General features: G+C 40.9%; 1 protein-coding gene across 1 annotated transcript in view; it reads right to left on the reverse strand.

Annotated features, from left to right (window-relative positions):
- Nucleotides 1-4,049: 4,049 nt before the first annotated feature.
- Nucleotides 4,050-13,284, reverse strand: part of LOC121672835 (pleckstrin homology domain-containing family M member 3-like) — a 39,803-nt gene continuing 30,568 nt past the window's right edge. The window contains exon 6 of the mRNA XM_042045737.1: nucleotides 4,050-4,131. Within this exon, the coding sequence (XP_041901671.1) occupies nucleotides 4,050-4,131 (82 nt within the window). The remainder of the gene's footprint in view (nucleotides 4,132-13,284) is intronic.

Raw genomic sequence — 13,284 nt, forward strand, 5'->3', positions numbered from 1 at the left:
TGCCTTCTCTCAGAGGATATATTTCTAAATTTGCCCAAACTGGAACAGAAGTCAATAATGTTTTAATTAAATTTCAACAGATTAGTTTATCTACAATGTTAAAATGGATGAATTATACTACATTAAATCCCTGTATGGACATACACATTCAGAATGAAAATGGCCTTAATACAATTTATGTCACTTTGCTTCCAAAGTAAATGGAGATAAACCAAATGAAAGCCACTTATATTTTGAATAACAGTATTTACACAGTGATTCAATGTAATTCAACTCATCTTTTAAAATTCCCATATTTTGTCACTTCATTATTTTTCCCTGAATGCTCCTGTGTAAACAAGTCTTCAAATTACCATCTTTTTAAACCTCCCATCTTGCTCACAATTTCCATCCTTGACATTCAGTAATTATTGCCCTTAGGTGGATCCTTCTCATTTTACTGTATCTTTTAAAGTTGGTATAACCAGGATGAAATAATTGCCATGATTAAGAGAGATTCTACAGTAAAGACCACCACAGAATCACAGAATGGGTAAGGCCAAAAGGGACCATAGTGGGTCATCTGGTCCAACCTCCCTGCTCAAGCAGGATTATCCCAGATCATGTGGCACAGAACTGTGTCCAGGCAGCTCTTGAATATCTCCAGACAGGGAAAACTCCACAACCTCTGGGCAACTGGTTCCCATGCATGGTCACTGCACACTAAGAAGTAAATAAGTTCTTCCTCATGGTTTGGTGGAACTTCCTGTACACCACTGCAATAATCTTTGTACACTTGTGTATCTTGCTATTTAACATAAAAAAGAGGCAAGACACTAATTAACTCTCTGTGGATGAACCATCTGAATTTGGAAATCACCACAATAGCCCTTTCTAGACTTTTACTTCAAAAGTTCACATGTTATGTAGTGTAAGTAGCAAGAATTACTTTTCATAAGAAATACAAGACTCTTGTCTGAGTCAGCTTTGGTCCAAACCAATGTTTAACAGTGTAAAAACTGTCAGTTTCAACAAAAGCAGCCCCATAATCACATCTGTAAAATCTGAATGGATAGTATTTAACTCCTGTTGCATGAACTCTGTCCATACACACACAAAAGCACTGATAAGTGCATTAGTACTGTCAGCAGAGAACAGAGTTCACACGTCCAGCAGGGTTAAGATGAAACTACCCTGGACTGTAACAGCACATCATGGTCTATAAGACTAATCCATTCTTCCAGTGCACTATATCTGCTAAAACCAGCAAATTCAGGAGTGAATATTTGCTTCCTAACAAGCGGAGATCTCCCTCTTGAAAGCTTTAATTGACTGGAATAGCCCTGGATAAACTGCCTAACAGAGATGCAGAGGGTTATCGGTGATGCAGGGCAGATGACACAAGCAGGGGTTGGAAAGAAAAGCAAGTGTAGCCAATAAGGCAGAACAGGTAAACTGTGCTGTTTGTGCCTGTTAAATCCCACTTGGTGTTTCTGCCTATTCTATCTGAACACACCTAATCAGTTACCTCATCTGCTGACACTTCCAATGACACCAGGATTCTAAGAACATGTACCCTACGGGAATGCCCACAGATAGACATCTGAAAATTTTAATGTAGTCCCTGGGGCCTTGGTCTGCAGTGAAACCTTCTGGAGTACACGTATGCATTTGTGTGCACATACAAACAAAGACTGTCACTTGCTGCCTCTTTGCCTCACATCTGCACTACAAGCATTTGTTAATGACCCAAGTACTAGCAAATACCACTGCCTCGCCAGAATTTGGGAAATTTCCAAAGTTAGCACCATTTTGTTCCAATTTTTTTTTTCTCTGCTTTTAACCTCACAGTTAAAGCCTTCCCCACTAGAACCCAATCCGAATGCATCCAAGCAACAACCATTCCCAGACCACCAGACACCTCAAGTATATACTCTGCTAGATTCATAATATCTAGGCCCTGTTAAGCTTGGAAAGAGATTTCTATTGGATTTCATCTTAGAATAGTATTATAAGCTGCTTCATCTACTGGCAAACAGGCATTTCAACCTTTTTGCAACTAAGAACAGACCCTCAAACACCATTTCTGAAACTCAGCTGCTTGGTAGGAAACAACCAAGTTTTCTGGGATCTTTAAAGGGAATTTGGCCAGGAAACAAATCAGAATTGAGCTGAGACTAACCAGGGTAAAGGTTGCTTATATCTGCAGATTACCCCTCTCTGCTTTTCTAATTCACTCACCATGCCTTATCTTTCCATTAATCTTTAATAAACCTTTTAGTTAATTCCCCAAACACATGCAATCTACATGACAGCAGGATACAGTGCAAAAGCAGTCCATGGATATGAGGAAATAGGCAGCAGAGGAATCAAATGAGGGAAAACTTTCAGGATTAAAACTACCCAAACTGCAGGTCAGTGCAAAATGATGAGCAACTGGGAGAAAGCAGCAGTAAAGGGGAAAGCAGACAGGAGGGAGGGGCTGTTAAGGGTATTAGTATTTATCTGACCATTGGATTCATTTTCTCAATGGGGCCTTCCTGTCTTTTCAACTCTGGATCCACTTTGACAAAAACAGGCAATCTGATTTCAAACTTGGGAGCCTCTGAAATGTGGAAACCCCTCTCTATGCTGACAACAAGGATATAGCTAGATTAAAAGGTAAATGCAATTTAACCCACCCCAGCAGAAACTGTAATCAAATTATATTGCCTCTAAATATGATAAGTTTGGGACTGGGGCCCTCAGGGAAAGAGAAGGTGTCTTGCAAACACAAACACAAAGAAACATGTTAAAGGAGACTGCCAAATCAATGCATGAATTATGATTTCTACCCTCCTTCTCTCCCCCCCAGGGTGCTTGATAAGCTGCTGATTGCTTCTAAAATATCTACTACCAATGCTAGGAACTGATTAAGCAGCTTACAAAGCACTGGGGGCTAAGAGACAGGCCCACCAGGGAGACTGCAGCTCTGGAGTTAAGTAGCTTGCTTTTTCATGGCTTGATTATTAAAGATGAGATAGCAGAACATGCTGAAAAGATGTTGAAACAGTTTTAGACCTCAGGCAACTGGCCTTTTTATTTTATATATGGAATAATTTCTACCCTGTGACTTCACCAGCCAACAAAAACCATGTTTCCCGTTGTTCTGTGGTCTCCAGCTCTGAGGGGCATCTGAGCTACCTCAACTTAATGTGTCAACTGAACATCCAGAACTGACTATGCTACCCATATCCTGCAAAAAAGGCACCACTAGAAAAGGGACACATAGGTGGAAGAAGCTTAAAACACTGTTTTACATGCCACTGCCAACAGTATTAGTGTGAACACAGAGGTGCCCAGGTCAGCTAGCACATCTCATCTCATTTCTTCTTCCACTGTGCATCTGCAGCACATTCACCTTCGATTCCCTATCCTCTCTTTTCAGCTCTTTTTTCCAAATTCTTGTTTTTTAATCTGTTACATAATAAAATTCTGCTGTTCAGGTAAATGTACTGCAAAGTGCTTGCTTAGTTGAATCAGTATCAATGCAAAGACAAATTCTGCTGGCACATTACCTCTTCCATGGTCACATCTGTCATAGTAACACTGCACAGCTCAGCTTTGTGTAGCAGGCTTGCTGACATTTTGGGGGGCGGGGGTTAGGTTTTTCCCCCCTCTCTTGTGGCAATGCTCAGCAGACTTTGTAAATAATCATATTGCACTAGGGACTTTACAAACTTGAAAATTCCTGAATAACTACTCTTTCAAGCAAAGAAATAAATATTATTTGTCACCTGTAGGCTGAGACTTTATTGAGAATTTATCGAGCAGATGAAAAATTTTCACAGCAAAGTTCTTTGTGCAGACTACCGTTTTCTTTCACAGTCTCCTTCCATCCCCATTTGAACACTGATGCTCTAGCCTTTCTCTCTCATCCCTAACCGATGCCCCTGCTAACCCATTTTTATACTAAACTACAAACCACAGAGCCAATTTGGAAGTACAGCTATTTATGCTCTGAATAGCTAGAAGGGAAGTGTACAATTAGCACTGAAGATGAGACAAGGCTTCATGTGTAACAGGTAGAATTAACTGAAGACACTTACCTGCTGAAGGTCTGCCAGAGAATAAAGATGGATTTGCTGAAGAAGATACTCTCTGGGAAAGATCCTGAAAAGAGAAAAATAGAAGTGTGTTACACCTTTTTGACAGGGAAACTCCCAAGTTTCCTCTCCCCACCAAATAACAGAGGAACAGTGATAGAGAGAGAGAAACTGGAATTATATCACTCTCTAAGCACCAGCTGTTTTTACAGCTTTCTGCATGGGCCCAACAGTCCCACAATAGGAATGAATTCTGTGTCAGCGTCATTTTCCAATTGTCAGGTCATATACTGAGACATTAACAGCTGTTGAAAGCTCTTCCTGACCACAGATTATGTTTCTTTGAACAATTAATGTAGTAATAAGAACAAATAACTCAAACTACACATTAGAAGTATTTCTTGTGGTTTTGAGTACAAGATTCCTGGTCTGCTACAAAGCTGTAACACAGTTTCAGATGTGATTTACAGTTTTGTAACTGAAATAACTATACTGAGAAAAAGGTCATGCAGATACTGTTCTTCCAACACAGAGCAATATCAATTCCCCTTTGCATACAGAAATGTATGTATTGGTATAGACTCTAAACTGACTTACTTAAGAAAGCAGTATTTACCTTACATAAGCCAAGGTTTCAGGCAAGACCATTGCTTAGGTACTGACAGACCTGATAAGTAAAGCTAAATTACAGGACACTGAACAGAGAAGAGATGCCCTAATTAGAGCGATTGGCAGTAAAATGCAAAACTGGGTTAATATAACATCACAGAGGAAAAAAGGACATTGGAAAGTTAAGTGGATATTAGCTAAAAAAGTTTAAGAAAACCTATGTATTTGCTATAAAGATGTCAGGAATAGAAAAAGTACATCTATCTTTGTGTGCACACACAGAGAAACAACAATCTGGCTGGCTTTATTTTCCATCCACACAGAACAAATACACCACCCCACTCAGGTATCCTGGGAAGTGGAGAGTCACATTACTCTTGCAAAAAAGAAACCAAGTATCTTAAGAAGTGAAATTATTTCCCCACTACACGTTCTTTTTCAGAGTAGAAATTGTATATTCAGTTCCTATATCTCAATCACATAGTTTTAAGGCAGTACAGAAACAAGGCTCTTTATATTATTAAATGCACGAACAAAGGTCTGGCAAAGACTGGTTTGTAATGGTAGAGCTGAATGGCAGTGAACAGAAAGACCACTGCAAACGTTCAAAAACACCCCAAAGATAGCAAAAGGCCAGTATGAACTTACATGATCTTGATACGAGACTGTAGAGAAAGCACACAGTAGCTCAAACGAGATTTTAGGAGCTGCAACAATATAACCAGCTAAATCACAGATCGATAGAACAAGACTACCAAATGCAATCTTGCCACAGAATACTGAATCTAAGAAATAATGAAAATACCTCCTGGTACTCCATTAGTTGTCTTAAAGAACAACCTTATATTGATAGTTTTCAAAGCTGTATGTACTGAAGGGACTAGGACTTCTCACTGCTGCTACAGTACAAAGTCTCATAATTCCTTTTGTAATTTTGAAAAAAAATTAAGATTTATTGGGGTGGGAGGAGAAGAATTTTGCAAGCAAGGCACTGACAACTGCACGACACCCATCTTATAGCACTCTTCTGGAGCTGGACTGTGCCATTGCTCCTTCTTACTCACCAAGCATATCCACCCTACCCACCCAATGCCCAGCTGCAATCTCACTAGGACACTGCCATTCTCCCTTTCAGCTCTGTAGGCTATACTATTGCTCCTTTTAGAGGGGTCTGTGTTTCAGTGGCTCTGCTGCATCACACTTTCATAATACATTTGGCACAATGTCAAAGACCACTGAAAAACAGTCAAAATCCAGATATCAGACAACATATGACAGTGGAATTGCTCATTTGCACATAGCAGACTCACTAAAAGCTAAGGAGTCAACTCTGAACAGTATTTTGAAGCATTAGTATTTTTTCAGCTCAGATAGAATTGCTTTCATTAAAATTTACCCATCATTCTCCCCTGATCACACAGGCAGGCACTAAACAGCTTTGTCAAGAATTGTATCATTTGCTGATGCCCTTACAGCACTGCTAAGGAAAACAATTAGCTAATGAAAGATTTCCTTTTTCAGGAAATAGCCTGAATAGTCCATAATGCAAAAACTGTCAACAGCTAGTATTGATGACTAACATCACATTCCCCTGCCTTCAAGGATGGCCTTTTATTTCCCTGTTTCCTGCAAGTTCTAACTCCTAGTAAAAAGTGTGCAGATGAAAAGCAAACTCATGATCAACCAAATTCCTTTGTTAGGCGAGTCTCAGCCAGCACAGGCCCCGGTAACAAATTTTATCCCTGTACCTGTCCCCTTCTTTAAAACATGCTAATTTGCAGCAATACCTCTGCAGAGCTGGTACCCAATACACCTCCTCCCTTCCAAATCTATTTTCAGGGAAAAAAAAATAGGCATTGCCCTCCCAGTTTTACGTAATCACATACATATACACACATATACTCAGCACTCAAGTGAGGGGAGTGATTATTTCCATTGCTATAGAAACTGAGGCATAAAAAACCCCTCGGTAAGTAAGGCTGGTCCAGCTTCAGATTTGCAGTCCTGCTATTGACTTGAAAAACTGAAATTGGCTCTCTGTGGTAGGCCACAGAGAAACAGCCAAGCAGCCAAAGCTCACAAATGTAACAGCATTTACAAATGTCAGGAACCAACCGGACCAGTCCCTGTGTGATTCCCAACAACTGCAGAAGTGCAAAACACTCCTTCAACACTTGCCCACACCACCAAAGGTGGAAACCATACATCTCTGGCTCTGAAACCCTGAAATGGCCTAAAAGGAGGCAGCTCAGCCCCCACTCACATAAATGAAGTGCTTTCACTACACCTGCGGTGAGCTGAGCAACTGCTTCAAAAACAGGTCTTGCTGTGTTGCATGTCTGCAATTAAGTTCTCCTCCAGAAAATTTCTGTTAGTCCCATTTGGAAAGAAAACCCAAAGCACAACAGCTACCTGAATGTAACTGGTGAAGCACCTCCCAAAAATGCATCTGTTCATTGCCAGTTTTTGTCAGCCTCTAGTGGATGGGGAACAAGAGTGTAACAGGCATCAAAAAACTAAACTCAAACACATTTAAAAAAAAAAATTCTTCACAAAATGCAAGCAAATCAGCTGGGGCAGGAAATCCATACAGAGCAAGTACTCCAGCAAGCAAGAAAATGTCCGATGGCCAGTTTCCAACAGTTTGCTTGCCTGCACAGGTCCTCTGAGCCTAATGAGGTCATGGCTTACATGAAGTTCTTTTCTGTAGGAGGCACACAGGACTAATTCAGAGCTTCTTGCTTCCCAACACAGACACTTCCTCTCACATAACTAGTAGGAAAGTAGTGTCTATGCCATCTCTGTCCCTCTGTCATCTGCAACTGAAATTGTTCAAAGGAAACCAAAGTCAGTAGAGAACAGCAGGCGAGGTGGGGCTCACACCAATACCACACCATGGCATTAGCATCCAGACAAAGTATTACAAGGCATCAAGATCAACCTAAAATCACACTCATGTCCAAAAAATCTCACAGAGATCCAGAGCAGGCTAAGATAACTACACTTAGGAACACTTCACTAGAAAATATGTACTTAGTTTCTGCATGAGGTTGCACCAGGAGCTTTGAGCATGCCTGGATTAATATAAGGCCTTCATCAAAAAAGAGCAAAACATCAGCTTGAATTTTACTTTTCTCTTAATATAATAGTCCTTTATAAACACCAAATGGGAAATCTCTGATTAATCATTTTAAAGCAAAATAAAAGATGTCACTTTTCTAAATCTTTTGATTGATGTGCTACAACTAACTCGATTTTTTTTTTTAAGTTGGTCAATTAAAAGCATTTAATAAACAGTGGCCTTTCAGTCAAATCTTAACACAGAAAAGAAACTGGAGCGAACTAGACAGAGGTCAAACACAAGATGTTAAGACTCATCACAATAAAAACTCAAACCTCTGCAGCTTCAGAATGTGACCTGTGACCCTTGAGAGGCAAATATTATCAAGTGCACGTCCCACTAAAAGCACCTCCTAAGCTTTCACAGTTTGGAAACTGCCAGACCAGTTTCACCATTGATGAGTCACAGGACTGCTGTGCTGAAAACCTGGCTACCAGTCAGGGTTTAGCCTGCAATGAAGAAACCACGTTCAATGCTAACCAGCCTCTAGCTTTGCCACTTACTGTGAACAATGAAATCCAAAGTCCTATTGGTTAAAGGTCTCTAAATTGCTTTATTATTATGTCCTAGATATAAACACAATCAATGTAAGCAGAAAAGAAACACACCACCCAAGACTTTTGATCCAACTAAAAGAAAGAAGTGAGCATTCTCAGTTTTTCATTATTATTGTCTTCTGCTTGATACTTTGTAATCTGAATAAAATCAGGCAAGACAGAAATTTCATCTGTTCCTTCTTGGATGATCTTATCAGGTAAGTATTTGCACAAACAAAGGTTATCTTTTAGTGTCCTCCTGCAAACAGAACCACTGATAAGACTTTGCTTTTTGCATTTGGATAAAGTGTGTAATCATGGCGCTTTGTTAGCACTAAGTAATTGCTCTGCATTTAAAGCCTGTTTATCACCAGAGTAGGTAATTTTTCTTCAATGGGTTAAACACCCTGACAGCTCTGCTAAAGCTACAACCAATTAATCTGCCTATGCCTGACACTACAACCAAAGTACAAACGTGATAAGCAGGGGGAACTCTTCTTTTTACAGTGCAATCAAAAGAAATCAAGTTAGCTGACAGGTGGGCACAACCAAGTCTCCTTTACACCAAAAAGCCTCCTAAAACCTAGTATGTGAGGGGGGAGGGGAGAGGAAGCTGGCACCACGATTTCATGTGCTAGCCAGGAGTGTCTCGTCTGACCAGGCTGAGAAGTGTATGACTGAGCTGTGACTCACAGGGGACGCAGATGCCCCAGTCCAGCACAGCGCTGCATTCAGCCTCCTCTCCACCCCTCCGCAGGAAGCTGCTACACCCACAGCTGGCACAGCACCAGGGTACCAAGTCCACTTCCTCCTCCAGCCCAGTTCATACCCTGCCACTGCCTTTGGAGCTACTGCACCACACTGCAAACTAAAGCAGCTGAAGGCCAGCACATGCTGATTATCGCTGTTCCCGTGGTTATTTGGCCCTGAACAAGGGGCAAGAGCCCTCTTTGGTCCTGTCCCTGCAGCCATGAACCAGCACCAGCTGCAGCCACGTGTGGAGCAGACAGGCAGGGCCTGCGTGCACTCTGATCTCACTGAGCAGCTCCAATTTTTCAGAGTTACTATTGGGTTCTAAAAGTACAGAGGGCTACCAGTGAACTGCTAGTTATCCCAAATATACGTGGCAAGGTAAATAACATCTCTTGCTGGATTTTCTCTTGCAATTCATTTGATATGGACATTGTCAATTTAAGGTAGAGAACAGCATCAGAGGTGAGAGGGAAAGGTAGGATTTTATTCCAGTGTTGCTTATTCTCATAGTTTTGTTCAGGCTTTTGATTTTGTATTTCCTTGGAAATCTTAGCTCCTGGAAGTCTGCTGGGAGAGAAGAATCCAAACTTTCCAGCCAACAAAAGTTATTCAGAAAAGTAGGGCCTTGGGAAACGTAGTGATTTTTAAAGTCAAAAGGTAAAAATAAATTAACGAATTTAAACCAAACCAAAACACTACATATTCATTTAATTCTTGTGGGATTATACCCAATTAATTTTTTTTCTAATTCTATGGTTTTATGCAAAAAAGCATTTGTGAATCATTTCACATTTGTGAGGTATGAACACATCTAGTTATGTTCTGGGAACAGTCACTCCCACATATCTTCAGCCCACACTAAGTGCTAGATTTATTACCCAGCGTGTCCAGGTAAGGTATTATTTCATGTTGTTATGAAATTCCCCACAAGCATCCCTATGTTAAAACAGTTACTCTTATCATCCATCAGCAATCCTGAACCAGTTTATAAACTTCCTACTAAAATGCAGTACACCAGCTCTCTCTTCTGTGGTTCCTTGAGCAAGGTCACAGTAACATTGTGAAAGACAAGAATTACTACAGATCTAACTCATTAATCAAGTACCACTGCTACTAAAAGTAGAATGAGAACTAGAGACACAGTTTCATTTTGAAATCAAAATAGTTTAGATCCCCCAATTAACTTGAAATTAAGAACAAGAATAAGGAAATGGTCTTTGCTTTTGTCAGGCACTCTTGAACCCTTGCACTTTGCTGCTGAAGTTCTGATATAAAAACACAGGGATAAAAATGGCACAAGTCATATTTAACATGGTGTCCACATCTAACAGGAACTTGTTTTTAAATCATTATGTTTTCTTTAAAGCAAACTGGTCTGAAAAGGTGAATGAAAACTACCACTGTGAAAGAGATGTAATATGACTCATCTCTTGGACAAGGAGATACGTGTGTGACTCCTAGACCGGAAAACGCTAACGTGAACTGAAAGACCCACCTGTCCTCTGGAAGATTTATCATGGAAAGTTCTGGCATGTTCCTCAGCTGGATGCTTACCATGGTAGAACACTAGCTTGTGCTTTTGACCTTCTCTCGACATGAACAGACAGCAGCGCTGCCTCCACCCTGGCTGCTCTGGCACACGTCTCATTGCTTCAGCTGTTTGTTAGCTCTAGCTGAAATGAAAGCTTAAATCCCACCTTAACACCATCCCCTCAGTTTTAGCCAAACACTTCTTAAGATGCTAATTTGCAAAGATCCCGCATGCAAGGTTACTTCTTCCAAAGGAGAGAAAAGCTGAAGCTAAGAGGTGGAGATAGTCTGTTTGTATGAGCTCCATCAACAGGCAACTTTATTGCAGCTAGTGCAATGCCTACAGGCATGCAGGATCTAAATAAAACAAATTGTTTGTGCGCACTTCTCTGCATTTACTTTCTCACATTTCCTCACTCTGGGTTGGTGTTTGTTCTTAACACTGGTTCCTCTCAGGATATGTAGGTATTCTCTTTGAATGAGTTTCTGTCTCAACCTCTTTCCAAACACCCATGCAACAAATTTTCTTCTTCTGTTGGTCTTGCCATTATCTCAGAGCCCTGAAACCACACCCTCCTGTTTCTTCCGTGCTCAAACTTTCTTTCTGCAGTTTACTGCTTTCAGAATCTGTATCTTTGTTCTCCAGCTTTGGAATTTTTCACTCCCCAAATGGCCCAACCATTGCAAAGAAAATAGAGAGAACCGTCTGGAGATGACTTAATGACCTCCTATTGTCCTCGGTTTGAAAGATGACATAGCCCCAGCTTCACATACATGAGGTATTTGGAGGTATAGTGATTGCGTAAGATTAATCAGGATTCCCGCGATGTGTTTAGACAGGTTCCCCAATTGCGACACAAATATTTTATAAGTAATTTACTCCTGTGTCAGAAGTGATATGTCTAAGGCCTCACTGTAGGAAGTGACAGGACTCTATTGTTCAGCATAACTGAATTTGGGCTTGTTTCACCTTGTGCTGACAGACCAGCAGGCTCAGCCAGGACCACATGTCTGCAGCACTGGAGGTGAACCTTTCAGCTCCTGCTGCCATACAGGGAGACCAAACTAGAGCCTGATAAGTGATGTATCCAGCACTGGAGTTTTGCTAGGGTAAAACTAATGTATTGCTGTTCTGGAGCTGATAGAAAAATGGTCTCAGACAGAGATGAGTAACAAGAGGGAAATTTCTCCATATAGTTTCTCACCACCATTCAGATTTACTTACAGAACAAGGGCACTGCAACAAGCACTAACGCATAAGGGAATGTGCTGCAAAACATTTACCTTGTGTCACTGCCATCTGTCTAAAGTACCTGGGCTAGCAGCACCTGAACTGGAAGTTTAGATGTACAGCTGAGAGAGCACAGAGCCCAGAGGGCTCCCCAGATGAAGCTCCAAGGTTGACCTGGGTTACCCCACCCTACAGTAGATATGCAGGCACCTGAAGACTACCCAAAAAATCATACACAGTTCCTTCACCTTCAGAATCTTCAATCATGACAAGAACAAAGCACACCCAGAACAGAACTTGCATCATTCAGCATGCTGTCATAGAATACCCTCATTATTTAATGGACTCAGAGATTCTCACTGTTTGCTTCTCAGCCATCAATTTTATTGACTCCATCTTGGTTTGTCTGTGCCATTCATTCACCATCTGCAGGCAATGGAGGGATCTGTACAGCTCCACTTGTACTAATCCTGTGCTGGCTCTAGGTGTCAGTCCTGTATGCCCCTGCCTGAACAGCATCCACACGAGCAAGGCAACCAAAACAAGCAAGAACTTGTTCAGTAAAGAGATTTGAGGCAAATGATGTGTTGCAATACTGAGGTGACAGTTACAGCAAACTAGGCATAACAACATCCCTTGTAAAACAGGGAGCTCAGCAACAGGCTGGGAGTCTCATCTGGCTAATATCAGAGGAACACTGCTGATACATGCCAGTGGAGGGCCTTATTTGACCTCCCAGCCGAGTCCATGTTCCTTATTTTTTTCCGCCCTACAAATATAAAAGCTTAGAATCCAGTGGAGCAATAGGTGAGAATAAATCACTATAACTGACAAAGACCATTTTTATTGTGAGCCTTCTAGCTACTTTAAGGATTTCTTCTGTCTTCTCCCTTCTTCCTTCCTTTTTTTCTTCCTTTCTTTCTACTTAGTCACTTGCTTCTTCAAAGTTCACAATGCGATTGCAGTCCTGAGTTCCCTGCTAGATGCCAAGTTTCAAAGTTCTCAAAGTACCTATCTAGGCACACCAAACGTTATAAATAACATTTCCACATTTAAGCTAACTGGATCCTGAGCTAACCTGGTTTATAGCCATCTGGAATTCTTCAGAAAAAGTGACTATAAGCACTGTAAACAGTTTTGTCTTCACAGAGGACACCAAGAGTTTCCAGCTTCATTCCCATCTTCATTTTGCAATCTGGGTTGAAGAGCAAGGTATAGATTTAAAGTAGATGATAATGCAAATAGTATTAATAAAAGAAACCTCGGAGTGATCTGCTTTTCCCTAATAAGGCAGGCTCTATCAGTGTTCCAGAGGCAGCAAGGTGCCAATACAATTAATCAGTCTGTTTTTAGTTCTCTGTAGACAGCAATATTAACAGTTTGTTTCAGTCTGTTTATATGGGTCTGACAGGTCTTCAAGATGCTGTGTTCACTCTCTCA

The sequence above is a fragment of the Corvus kubaryi genome, unplaced genomic scaffold, assembly GCF_017639235.1.
Source record: "Corvus kubaryi isolate FWS band 111438036 unplaced genomic scaffold, C.kubaryi_AGA036_p1.0 64998, whole genome shotgun sequence".
NCBI classification, from domain to species: Eukaryota; Metazoa; Chordata; class Aves; order Passeriformes; family Corvidae; genus Corvus; species Corvus kubaryi.